At 43.7% G+C, this 14,044-nt stretch overlaps 1 protein-coding gene across 3 annotated transcripts in view; it reads left to right on the top strand.

The window, feature by feature from the left end:
• The window catches only part of Zfp609 (zinc finger protein 609), a 133,591-nt gene that overhangs the window by 93,963 nt on the left and 25,584 nt on the right, over positions 1 to 14,044 (top strand). For all 3 annotated transcript variants that reach the window (XR_015626839.1, XM_087563028.1, NM_001173371.1), the window contains 1 exon segment: positions 3,020 to 3,245. Coding sequence is in view for 2 of the 3 variants with exons in the window: in XM_087563028.1 (XP_087419154.1) it covers positions 3,020 to 3,245 (226 nt within the window). In the remaining variant the exon portion in view is untranslated.

The following is a 14,044-nucleotide window of genomic DNA, read 5'->3' as shown; positions in this document are numbered from 1 at the left end:
AGGAACATTCCAGTTCACTTTAAAACCTATGGAGTGTGTGTGTGTGTGTGTGTGTGTGTGTGTGTGTGTGTGTGTGTGTGTGTGTGTGCACATACATGTATATATAGAGAGAGGCCAGACATGAGTGTCTGATGTCCTCTTTTATTGCTCCCCTGTTTTGTTTTGTTTTTGTTTTGTACGAGATCTCTAACTAAACCCACAGTTGCCATTTTGACTAGCACAGCTGATCAACAAGCCCCCGGAATCAACCATCCATCTCCACTCCACTTTCCATTGATGGAGTTAAAGATACACACTACCACACCCAACTTTTCTATGTGTGCTAGGGATCTGAACTCAGGTTCTCATGTTTGTACTATACCCACTGAGCCAGCTCCCCAGATCCTATGTATAGAGCTGTTTGTTTCTTTGTTCGTTCGTTTGTTTGAGACAGGGTCTCAAACACTGGTTGGCCTGGAACTCACAGATATCTCCTTGCCTCCTCCTCCTGAGTACTGGGACTAATTTAAGGTACCGTCATGCCTGGCTTGTGTGAACAGTTTAAAGAGTCTTTCAAGGGCCTATCACATGACAAGAAGAAATTACAAATTTGTGATTTTTCAAGAGAACAGAGCACTCATCATATAGCTTATACTTCATTTTACTTTATGAAAAAGGTAGTGTTGGGGAGTGTGAGTAGAAAGGTATGGATTTTGGCAGCTCTTTGGGGACCAAAATTAGTCAAAGAATCAATATGTGAACATTCTGTGAATTCTGAAAGTGTTGGTTGATCTGTAGTAGTGGTAGCTTTGTAAACTAAGAAATCAGAGCCAGCTACAAAAACATGCAGGCAGTATCTAAACAACTTTGAGACTGGTTTTTTCAAGTCTGAGAGGGTACACGTAGGGGAGAGTAGTTTATAGGCAGAATGGCGGCCATGCACTAACTTAACCCTAGGCCAGAGTTCATAGGAGCTTGGATCGTGGCTGTGTTTCTGTCTCCAAAAGTCCCTCTATTCAAAGACCACATTTAGCATCCTTGTCAGGCTCGTCTATTGATCAGGATTCGTCACTCCAAAGAACCAGATTTAAGCCAGCTGAAGAGTCTTTCATAAGGAGAAGGGAACCAAATCCATAACTAATTTTTTTAAGATTTATTTATTATATATAAGTACACTGTCGCTGTCTTCAGACACACCAGAAGAGGGCATCAGATCCCATTACAGATGGTTGTGAGCCACCATGTGGTTGCTGGGAATTGAACTCAGGACCTCTGGAAGAACAGTCAGTGCTCTTAACCGCTGAGCCATCTCTCCAGCCCCATAACTCATTTTCTAAGCTTGCTGATTAGTGTCATGTGTTCAGAGGAAATCAGTTCATGCGTGTATTAAGTACTTTATATGTTTGCAAGATTCTTAGCTAGGATTTGGGCATTATAGACTCACCATTGGTAATTTGTCAACTTGATATATGCTAGTATTCAGCCAGTAACGGGGGCCTGGACAGATGGCTCAGTCCTTAAGAGTGCAACTTTTCTTGTAGTGGGCTAGAGTCAGGTTTCCAGAGCAGGTTGAGTGGCTCACAACTGTTGATAATTCCAGCTCTAGGAGAATCTGACATCCTCTACTGTCCTCCAAGGTCATCCACACACAAACTCACACACATAATTAAAAATAAAGTAGGGGAAGAAGGGTTTGGGATTTTAGCTCAGATTAAAGCTCATGCTGAGCAAGCACACAGCCCTGGGGTTTGGTCCTCAGTTGGGTGGGGTGTAATATTTAAGTAAGGAGCTGGAAAGATAGCTGCTCATCAGTTAAATGCACTCACCGCTCTTACAGTGGGCTCTAGCTTGGTTCCCAGCAGCCACTGGGAACTCATAACCATCCATAACTGCAGTTCCAGGAGACCTGACCCCTGACCCTTTCCTAGCCACACATACATAGAGTGTATGTGTGTAGACATGTATGTAGGCAAAATACTCATACCCATACAGTAAAAATTTTTAAATCTTTTTTAAAAATAAATTTAACATAAATAACAAAGGACAACTATCCACCTTGTTACTTCCAAGTGTGTTTTATTCTGGAACTTGAATAATTTATGTTCTGTAGGGTTCTAAGTTTCAAAGTAGATTACTATGCTGGAATGGATTGGCTTGTGCATCATAGCACCATCTCCTATGTCTCCATCACAGACAAGCGCGATGTTAGTGTCCTGTGTGAAGACGCTATCCTCATTGACCAACCACAGCTACTTTGAGTTTAAGAAATTCCTATCAGATTGCTCCCAGACCTCCTACAATTTGTAAGCCTTCCCCTAGCTAAAGTTGTATTAAAACTTCTACGATAATTAGGAATAATGGCATCCCTAAATCTGGATTCTCTTTTTCTCTAGCCTGTATTCATTTATTTTAAGCTCATGGGTTGAGTGCTAGTAGGAAGTACAATGGTGTCAGTAATGTATACCTCAGAAGCTGGAGAAATAGAAGTCTGTTTGCCATTTTGTTTTGTTTGGTTTTGGTTTTGTTTGTGTAGTGCAAACTGGAATTCAGGTTCTGCCTGCCTCGGAGATGGAGGCAAAGCAGATCTTTATGAGTTTTAAAGGAGCCTGGTCTACATAGAGAATTCTGGGCAGGTGAGACCTTAGGTGGTGACTGGGGAGACATATGCAGGCAGAAGGGTAAGTATGAATTCAAAGCCAGCCTGGGCTACAAAGTGAGACTCCCTCAAACACAAGAAAATAAAGCTAGACATGATACCACATGTTTAATATCAATATTTGTAAGATTAGGAATTCAAGGGTAACCTTTGCTAGCTACACATGGAATTTGATGCTAACCTGGGTCATTCTCTTTTAAGTAAACAAGAATAAGTAAATAAATACATAGCTTCTAGATGTTGTCATCTAAGCCACATGTTTGTAGTGGGATCAGGAGGTAGAAGTTGAGAGGAAAGGACAAGTGGGACTACGTTAAATACAGGAATCAGTGTGTCCTCCAATGGTCTTCTTGTAGCTCAGCTAGTGCTTCTCTTCTCTTACAGATGGAGTCCCCGGTCTCCACCCCAGCGGTGCTGCCGCTGCACCTGTTAGTGCCGGTGGTCAATAACGACATCTCATCTCCCTGTGAGCAGATCATGGTCCGTACCCGATCAGTTGGAGTCAACACATGCGATGTGGCTCTAGCCACAGAGCCTGAGTGCTTAGGCCCCTGTGAGCCTGGAACCAGTGTCAACCTTGAAGGCATCGTGTGGCAGGAAACAGAAGATGGTAAGTCCATCATACCTTCTCAGTTGCCTCTGCAGAAGAGTCCCTAGAGGATTAGTGGTATAAATATTGCCACCAAAAGATGGGAACGGGCTGGAGAGATGACTCAGCGGTTAAGAGCATTAACTGCTCTTCCAGAGGTCATGAGTTCAATTCCCAGCCACCACATGGTGGCTCACAACCATCTGTAATGAGATCTGGTGCCCTCTTCTGGCCCGCAGTCACATATGCAGGCAGAATGCTGTACATAAAATAAATAAATAATCTTTAAAAAAAGATGGGAACAATGCCAAGCACCTGTAAGAGTATTCATTGTCCCCTCTTCTTGGCCATGCCCACACAAAGGGTGGAAAGAGAGGTGACACACTTTTTAATATTCTTACCCTTTCTAGAGATGTTTGCTGTAGTTCTGGAAATTGTAAGTAGGCTCATGCTCCAGCCTTGTATACATCCTTCCTTCTAATGAGTGCTTTCCCTCACGCCTTCCTTTCATTCTGAGGGGAAAGAATTTTTCTGGAGTGATATATTGTACTCTTTGTACTGACTACCTGGGAGAATCTTTTATGTGCATTAACACATGGGACCTGTCTCTTCAAGATTTCCTCAAGATCTAGATTCTTGAGTCAATTGTCCTGTTAATCATAGGAACTACATACAGATACTTTAAAAATACTTGTAGGCCTCTAGGCTTTCTTTTGCACCTGACTTTGTACAAAGAAAAAAAAAAACAAAAATCTAAATATTACCTGTGTTGAAAGAGGTTCTGAGCACTGTTGGAAGTACCACAGAGGTTTGGGCGAGTGAGTGTTGACTCTGTTGCCCATGGAGTCTGCTGTCCTGGCAGCATCCCAGCTCTAGAGCGCAGCATAGCCGCACTCCTGGGCTGCAGGGCTGCCCCATGGGACAGTTCCTAAGCTGACTAGGACCTCTGGGTTTTCTCCTTCCGGTTGTGTTGTTTTGTTTCCTTCTCCCCTTTTCTTCCTCTTTTGTAAAGGCGATTCACTAGACCCAGGAAGGACCCTTCAGTTACATAAATTTGTTTTATGAAACATGGTGGCTCCCATTCATGGTTTTCCTTACTCTTCCAATTGGTACACACAACTGAGGAACTCCTGTATTTGGCCAGCTGGAAGGGCCTGGACAGTGTCTTGATTTCACTTGTTTTATTTTATTTTATTTTTTAACTAAAGCTATATAAAGCTTGTGGATTAAACAGAATAAATTTCTAAATTTAAAAAAAAAAAGAAAGAAGTTCTGAACTAGAGGTAGTTAGGTAGGTGGGTGGGTGGGTGGTGGGTAGGTAGGTGGGTGGGTAGGTGGGTGGTGGGTAGGTAGGTGGGTGGTGGGTAGGTAGGTGGGTAGGTAGGTGGGTGGGTGGGTGGGTAGGTATAGGTGGGTGGGTAGGTATAGGTGGGTGGGTAGGTAGGTAGGTGGTTGGGTGGTGGGTGGGTATGTAGGTGGGTGGGTGGTGGGTAGGTAGGTGGGTGGGTGGTTGGGTGGTGGGTAGGTGGTAGGTAGGTAGGTGGGTGGGTGGTTGGGTGGGTATGTAGGTGGGTAAGGTAGGCTTTGAAGTAATGTCTTATGTAGTCTAGAATGACCTTGAACTTCCCAATCCTCTTGCCTCTACACCCCAAGTGTGGGGATCACAAGGCATCAATCATTGTGCCTGGCTCTGGCATGGAACTTCTAGTCCTCCTCCTCTGCCTCCCAGGGGTTGGGACTGGGCATGTATCACCATGTCTGGCTATCTAGAATGATTTCTTTGCACCTGAGGTACTTCCAAGACAGCAAGGCTGACTTTAGGTAAGAATTCCAGAAGGCGCTATCGTTTGTCCTTGTTTAGACAGCAATACTAAGCCAGAACTGTTGGTCTCTTTGCTATATGTGCTTTACACAGAGTTGGTGGTGTGACAAAAGGAGCCTCTGTCATTAACTGTTGTGACTCTTGACCTGAGCTGTAACCAGACGTGAAGAAGCAACCTAAGAGAGAGGGGGATTTTTTATTTGTGGGACTGGAGGGATTTACATTTTAAAAAGGGATACATACAGTCATGGCTGGCATGGCTGGAAGCCATGATAGCAGGAGCATGAGGCAGTTGGTGAATCTATGTTAAGAAGCAGAGAGTGGACAGGAAGTAGGGTGGTCAAGCTGTGAAAACCCAAGGCTCACCCTTCCTGTAAAAAGGCCCAATCTTCAGAAAGTTCCCCAACCTTCCAAATCAGCCCCACCAGCTAGGAACTCAGTGTGCAGATGCATGAGCCCATGCTATCATTTCACCCTCACACCCAGCCTTAATGTTAGCCCATGTCACACTTTTTTTAAAATTTTTGTCTTCCAGCTGTTAGCTGTACATACTTCAGAAATAACTCAAAAATAGTTTATTATATTTACCCATATTGGTATTTGAAGTGTCAATCCACTGTTCACTTCTGTCTGAAGAACCAGTTTGGTAATTCTAGATCTGGTCTGCTGCTGTTCTGTGAAAATAAGTGTTTTTCCTCCATGTATGTATGTGGACCGTGTGCACAGTGCCTGTGGAGGTTAGAGGAGGATGTTGGATCCCCTGTTGGGGGAGATTAAGCTCCATGTGGTACAGGGACTTGAACCAGATTCTCTGCAAGAGCATTAGTGCTTTTAACATTTGAGCTGTATCTCCAGCCCCCATTGTGACCACCTCTATTAGAACTAACAACCTTCAGGCATGCTGTACTCTCAGAAACATGAGTGTGAAGAAACCCCAGAGGCAAGCAGGGAGGTAAGGGGTGTTGGGTAGGCAGCCCTCCTGGCTCTGCTGCCCTCCCAGCTGCCACTCAGAACTTCTCTGCTTGTGGATGACTTATATGCTGTGTCCCTTTGAATTTTTTATTTAAAAATTCTGCCATTAAAAACAAAACTATGGGAGCTAGAAAGATGACTTAGCAGTTAAGAGCACTGACTGCTCTTCCAGAGGTCTTAAGTTCAATTCCCAGCAACCACATGGTGGCTCACAACCATCTGTAATGGGATTCGATGCCCTCTGAAGACAGTGATAGTGTATACACACACACACACACACACACACACACACACACACACACACACACCAAAATAAATCTTTAAAATGAATAAAAATGTATTAAAATGATCTAATGAAGCCCAGACATGAATAGTGCATATGCTGTGGTCCAGCACTGGGGAGGCCGAGGAAGAAAGAATCATAAATATAAGGCCAGCTTACGCTGCTAAATTAGCAAGATCTCCTTGTCTCAAAAATAATAGCATAAATAAAATGTATTTTTAACAGTTGAATATTGGTAATAGCTTACAATTTTGGAGGGTGTGTGTGTTTACATATGTGAAAGATGTGTTCTCAAAAACAAAAACAGCATCACTTAGGTTGGCAAGATGGTTCAGCACAATCAAGTCTGACAGCCTGAGCTCAGTTCCCAGAATCCACAGTGCAAGAAGAGAACCAAATCCTGAACGTTGTTCCCTGATCTCCACTTGTACTGGGTAGCTTGCACCCACCCTCTCACATCCTCCCACAATGAAAATTCAATCAGATTATATTTACTTGTTTTATTTGTTTGTTTTTTGAAGAGCAAACAATGATTTTGTGAGGAAAACAGTGAGGACTAGTAAGTAGCTACATTTATACAGACTGAGGATGACTTCTGTTCTACAGCTTCTGTTAGGCAAACTTCTGGCCCTGTTTCAGACTCTGGTTGAGCCTTGCTCTTGTGTGTGGGTTGGCCTTTTCTCCACTAGGCAGTAGTTTACTATGAAGTTTAACTTGCTTATGTAACTCCTCCAAGAAACTGCCCAGAGCGTCTTAGTGCTCGCTTACTTACAAACCTGCTGTGAGTCCTTATCTTTCTCAAAGGGGAATGAGCCTCCATGACTGTCTTTAAAGAAACAGGTAGCTGACCTTTTGTAATTCTGGTGTAGTAGAGTTTGTGTATAAACTGTGAAATGCCGAGTTTTCAGTATTTGTATTTAGCTCCTGGTTTTTCTTACTACATTAATTGTCTTTTCCCCTCAGTCTTGCTTTAGGCAGCACTCACCTTGAGAAAGGTGTATGTAGTGACCAAGCTTTCTCCACCACTTAGCATACTGCATAGTAGCCAGACTCATGAAAGCCTAGTAGTCATTGTCTGGCACCACAAATCTTCATAGCAACAGACCACTACATGGCAACAGCGGCCACACAAAGGAAACATTAGGCAAATCAATACCTACTTTCTCCCACCCTGCCCACACCAAAAAAAAAAAAAAAAAAGAAGCCGACATATTTTTCCTGTCCAACAGCTCCCTCCCAGGGTGCTTCAGGGCATGATGTGTTTCTATACCCGAGTGGATAGTGTTATCTGTCCACTATCATATAGTTAATCCTGAAGCCCTACAGAGAAAACTGAATCATAGGCTCTTTTGAGTTTTATTTTACGAATTGCAAAATAGAGTACTAATCTTCAAGGGAAAGAGACCTATTCCTTATTGTAACCCACGTCTTCTCACCCCCACGCCACAGACACATGCCAACAGAGCACAGGGAGACAGTGCATGCAACCAGGGTGTAGGTTTATGAGTAGGTAAGGTTGTTTTGGAAATTCCCCTCAGATCCTGTGGAACACAGGCCTATTTTGTACCAGTGTACAAAAGAGTCATTTAGTTGCTGAAGCTTAAGTGTTCAGGTAAGTGAAGCCTGGGCCATAAATGCAGTTCTGGTAATGACCTGGGTCTGAGCACTCGCCTAGCCCCGACTTAACTTGAAAGTCAGAGTTGATTGCTTCCATGCTCTGTTGATAAGCTCACTCGGCTAGTGTGTGCTCTGTTCTCCCCTTTCTAAAGAGAGATGGTTGGTCTGTGTGATCATTTGTGTGGGACAGAAGGCAACATAGTCCTTGTCAAGTCTTTTTGTAATGAGATGTAGATGTTGAATTCATTGGCCTTAGTGCTCACACTGCTAAACACAGGTCTTGGGCCTGCATCACTAAGAAAGCTGCTGTGGCAATGATGGGCAGAAGCTATCAGCAGTCTTGGCATCCAGCCCTTTCTCCCAGGGCAGCAGCTTTAAACCAGTTCAGGCAGAGCTTTGCTCCCACACTGCTGCTACATGTTAACTGTTTCTTAATGAGGAGAGAGAGAGAGAGGAGAGAGAGAGGGAGAGGGAGAGGGAGAGGGAGAGATTGATTTTTTTCCTCCTCTCCCTGCTGTCCTGCTTTCCCTCTCATCCCCTCTCCCTTCCCTTCTTTTTCCCATCTGAAACTAGAGGTCGTTCTCCCCTTCTGATTCCTCATTATCCCTTCTCCCTCAGGCTTTATGGAACAAAGAGATCACAGGGCATCAGCTTTATAATTTAGGAGCTGGGGATAATTTCCCCAGGACAGAGTGGGTAGGCAGCTTACTCCTCCTGGCATGAGACAGCATTGCTAAATGGCCTTACGCTATGTCTGCCAAGGATTAGGTTCTGTTAGGGCCATTCAGGCCACTCTGTTTCTGAGTTAAATTATAGTGAGGAGCCAGGCCCATGTACTTTCATGGGGGCAGGATCAGGAAAACATGGAAAGTGTCATTTTTAGGTCTTGCTAATTGCTTAAGGAATTTGTGTCTAACCCCCTGCCCCGGTGCTTACTCCTGCCAGGTTCTTTATTCCTTCCCGTTGTGGCCTTCATGGCCTTCTCCATAGCAACAAGCTACAAGACAAAGGCTTGAGTAGACTCCCACCCCGTCCCCATCCAAGTTCCCCTGTATTTTCTTTTTCAGGTTATCCTTAAAAAGCCTAAAAGACTGTGAAATAATTTTCTACTTCTGTTGAGCTCACAGTCAAACGTAATGTTTAACCCTAAAGTAACTGAGGGACTAGCTTGCCCAGATACCCGCACCTCTCAGGGATTCACAGGTCATTTAAAATTAAAGTACGTGGAATAGTGCATTTTATCGTTTACCAAGTTTCCCTCTGTTTTCCAGTGGTTAACTCTCTTCTTAGAATTACATTTTAAAATCTCTTGAATCAATATCAGCGTGGATAAAGAATGGATTAAAAAAAGGAAAAAGAAGCCTGCAGCTTGGCTGATTGTCTGAGCAACAGAACTGGCCTGTGTCTCACCAGATGTGCCACTGCCTGCCTTGTTACACTCCTCACTGTTGCACGGGAGCCATAAACCCAGACACTTGGGTTTTTATCAGTGAGTTTCATTGAACAGTGTGGTGTATACATGAACCACACATATACAGACCTTTGAACTTAATGGATGAATTTGCCCTGTGTTACTAGGACCTAAGGTGAAGAAACACAGTATCAGAATACCTCACGGTTCCCCCCATCAGTCCGACTGCTAATGTCATGAGTTAGTGTTTCCCATTTTGAAGTGTGCATGCATAAATCTTTATATGTGTCCTTTTCCATGTTGAGCTGCTCAGCGTTCTGCCAGTGAGTTGGCCATCCCGCGTGCAGTTAGTTCACTCTTAAGACAGGGTCTCACTCTGTAGCCCTGGCTGGCCTGGGATTCACAGAATAGTCAACTCTAACATCTTGTCTTGCATTCACTGACCTATGTAAATCTTCTGTGATGTTTCTCTTAAGTCTTTGTCAGCTCTTGGGTTAGGTTGTAGGTCTTTATAGCTTTGTAGTTGATGTATACTGGAAGTGGGTCAGATGTGTTATAAAAATCTTCTGTGCCTTGCCTTTTCTGTAATGTCAATCTTTTCGTGCATATAAATTTCATTTTATTAAACCTGGTTTGTCTTTATTTTTCCTTTTTTTCTGGGGGGGGGGGGGTGTCCAAATGGAGAGGTTTAATGAGAGAAGAAGAGTAGAAGGGAGATAAGTACAGGTCGGCCATGAGCGTGTGGAGGAAAGTGTGGGGATGGGGAGAGAAGGGACAGGGAAGAGCAGAGAAGAGCGAAGCGAGGAAGGACTAAGAGCTTTTTTCCTTCTGATATTAGTGGGTTTTTGTGTTATGTTTAACAATTTTGCATAGTCTTAGATAATATTCTCCTAAGTTTCCACTGAGAACCTTGGGTTTTTTAACCAGTTTTTTATCTAGGGTTTGAAATGAGAGTTAAGGTTGTTTTTTAATCTTGTGGGTCTGTAATTGGTTCGGCACCTCACAGAAAGCACCACCATTTCCTGCCCTGCACAGAAGACACATTTGCCTTAATGGGAAATGTCGTGAAGCCGTTTCTGGGCTCTCATTGTCTCTCTTTGCATTCATTGTCTTCTTCATTCTTCCATGAATACTACATGGCTTAACTACCTTTGTATAAGTCTCGATGCCTAGAAGTGTAAGTCCTCTCTCTAGCTGGGTTGTTCTTGTAAGGCTGTCTTGGGTGTTCTCAGCAGTAAGCATTTCCACATGAACGAACGTAGGATCAGCTTGTGACTTGTTAATGAAAGAACCTGCTATGACTTTTGATTGAGATTACATCGAGTCCACAGGTGAGTTTGAAGAGTCAAAGTTTTATCCTTCTCCTTAAGCTAATGTTAGTTAGTGAGAGCTGGGCTGAGGGTCAGAGCAAGTCACTGACAGCATTTGTGCAGCTTGAGTAGAGCATGTGTTAGATACCAAGCTCTTCCCCACCCTGGTATTCTAACCTGCAGGGTACGATGACAGGTGTGTTTACTGTACAGATGCCCTCCACAGTGCTGGTTTGCTACCATTACCACTATTCTCCACCTACTGTGACCTAGACTTCTGTTTCGCAACCACAATTTAATGAGGCTTGAGTTAAGATAAAATGTGACTGATTTCATTGACACTTGATCTGCCTGTGAGGCTACATTAGTTTCCTAGTACTCCTGAAACAAACTAGTAAAAGCTGGCTGACTCAGAACAACAGTGAGTTATGCTCTCCATTCTGGGGTTAGAACTCTGAAAATGTTGTAGGGCCTCCTCTCTCTCTCTCCCAGTTGTTCACAGAAACACTCCTTGTTTCTAGTGTTACTGCCCATCCATGACTTTCCTTGGCCTTTAGGAGTATCACTCATTCCCATGTTGTCTTGCTTCTGGGTCTGTATCCAGAGTCCCCTTTTATAAGGCTACAAGTAATAGCCAGTGGTGGTGTCCTGCTGACATTCTAGCACTGGCTGTTGGAAGCAGAATGTGTAGATGTTTGAAGTCAGCCTCAGCTAAATCGTGAATTCAGAGCCAACATGGGCTGTATGAGCTGTCTCAAAACAACAAAGATGCTATTTTGAGGGACCTTGGATTGGAATGTATATGTGGGAAGAAGCACAATTTAGACCATAGCAGGAGCTGTAAATGTTGTGACAGTTTGGAGAAAGGAAGGATGTCTAGAAACAGTTCCTCTTCCTACCATGGAAACTTGGCATGTCTGTCTGTGTGATGTGGAAAGCTGTGGCTTCCCAAGACCCCAGGGCAGATGACCTGCCCTTAGACCAGCCAGTTGATTGCCTTTCTCTCTGCACTGCTCCCCTGAATTGCTGCTTCCACTGAGTGCTGCTCTCTTACCCTGAAACTGCCAGGCAGAGGTTACAGAAAGATAAATAGGTTTCCAAAGTATGCTGTTCCTCTCAGGCTTTGAATGAAAAAAATATAGAAAGCAAAGGTGTGTGTAAGGCAGCCCTAGCCGCGCTGTCACCTGAACCCTCCGGCTAGGTCAGAAAGCAGTAAAGCTGCACACAGTGTGAGTCCATCTCAAGCCCAACAACTGTTTCCTCAAAGCACTTGGACTGAGCTATGACCCCTCTTAACTCTAGGGATTTCCAGAGAAAGGTTCCAGCTGATAAGATGGCCTCCAGCCGTGGCCACAGTGTATTTATGCTTCAGCAAGAGAGGAGGGAGGACACAGCAGTGTAAGGAAGGGCATGTGATCTGATCCAACTTTCCCAGTGTGAAAACTTCGAGATAAAAGGAAGAAGCCTCTCAGATCTTGAGCCCTCTTCCAGAGGCTCCCCGCCCATCCACAGCGGGGAGAGGTTACATTCAGAGTGTTGTGCTCTGGCTTCCCTCAGCAGCCTTCTTCCTGCTTCTAAACTTCTTCAGCCTAGAATGCTCAAGTGAAGAGAGTAATGGCTGCTCCATTTGTGGGGTGGGGGTGAGGCTTCTTTACCTTTTCCAACTGGAGAAGATTTCAGAAATAAGAGGCTAAGGGGTTTTGTTTTCTGTCAGCTCTAAATTTGAAGGTAAGCTATATTAAAGACACCCTTTTCTACAGCAGTATCTAGGTTCTGTGTATATTAAAGTATATAGGCAGGGATTGTAAAATACTAAAGTAAGTCTTACCCAGTTAGCTTCAGTCAAGTTTTTAAGGGTAAGACCAGGTGTTGTTGCTGTTTTTAAAGATCTTCATGTGCTTCCACCATGCAAAAACTTTGTTACTCACCCTCCATGGAGTTGAGTAGAAGACTGCCCCAAACCGCCTTCCTTGGATCTCCTCAGAGACTTCCTTTAAGGATATTAGTGAAGGACTCCTGAAGAGTGAAGGTTCTCTAGGAAAGGAATCCTTTCTAAAAGAACAGGAGCCACACCTATACCTTTAGATTTCTAAGTTTGGAGGACCCATGCATTTGATTCTCAGACTCAGGAGTTGAAATGGATGAATTGCCAGAATAAATAAGATAAAAACCTAGAGATGTTGCTAATTTGAGTTTGTGGCTGCATAATGATCTGGCGAAGATGTCACCATCGTTAAAGTGACCATCACGCAAGTGTGAGAACCCAGCTTCTATCCAATGAGTTCATATAAAGTAAGCTTGGTGAGGCAGGGGGTGGTAGCACATAGTTTGATCCCAGCACTGAGAGACAGAGGCAGGCGGATCTCTGTGAAGTTACAGAGACCCTGCCTTGAAAAGTCAAAATAGAAAAAGAAGGAAGGAAAAAACAAAGTGGATGGCTTCTGAGGAGCAACCCCAAAGATGGTCCTCTGGCTTTCAACTGCACATGCACACACATGACCGTATGTGTAAGGAAAAAATTAATAAATCTTGCTGTTTATACATAAGGAATTTATAGCATGACAAAAACATATCTAATAATTTAATTGCAGTAGACAAATTTGAAACTGTGCTTTGCTCAGAATCATGGCGGTTTCTGGTGGTTCCTGCTGCGTTACAACCCTGTGGGTACCTGTTTAAATAATTTTTTTTTCAGGTAAGCGTGCCAGTGGTTTCAAAGTGATGTGTGTTGGTTACTTTTGTGCAAAACTCTGTTTGTTCTGAAGACTATTCACTCTTGTGACTTTAAGGCTATATTTACCCTTTCTTTACATCTGGGAAACAGTGCTCTGAAGCTGACAACATTATCTGTGGCTCGCCCCCTAATGGCAGCATTGGAGATGTTGAGTCAGGAAGGTTGTCAGAAAGCTCTAAGCCAGCCAGAACAAAGTGAGTTCAAGCTACAGCCTGTGGTAAAGTAAGACCCTGTCACAAATGGGAAGGAATGGGGAGGGAGAGAATGAATGAGGTCAGAAATTTATACGTCCTTTAGTAACATATTAAAATTGGATAGTAGATTAAAACATACCAGAGGGGCTGGGGATTTAGCTCAGTGGTAGAGCGCTTACCTAGGAAGCGCAAGGCCCTGGGTTCGATCCCCAGCTCCGAAAAAAAGAACCAAAAAAAAAAAAAAAAAAAACATACCAGAGACAGTATGGAAAATAAAGCAGTTACTCTGTTTCCCTACAGAGGATTTTGCAGTCGTGGTACCTGGAGTCTCATATCCATCTTCTGAGTCCTAACCCACAACATTCCTGGCTCCAAGCCAAGGCTAGACTATGGCTCTGGGTTCCCAGAAACTGGATGAACTCTTCCTCTTCCTATGTTGTGTCTCAAGAGAACCAGAAAATTTGTCACTGGTATTGA

Source organism: Rattus norvegicus, chromosome 8 (genome assembly GCF_021556685.1).
Source record: "Rattus norvegicus strain SHRSP/BbbUtx chromosome 8, alternate assembly SHRSP_T2T, whole genome shotgun sequence".
NCBI lineage: Eukaryota > Metazoa > Chordata > Mammalia > Rodentia > Muridae > Rattus > Rattus norvegicus.
The sequence above is the reverse complement of the archived record's forward strand: the minus strand, read 5'-3'. Positions and strand labels throughout refer to the sequence as shown.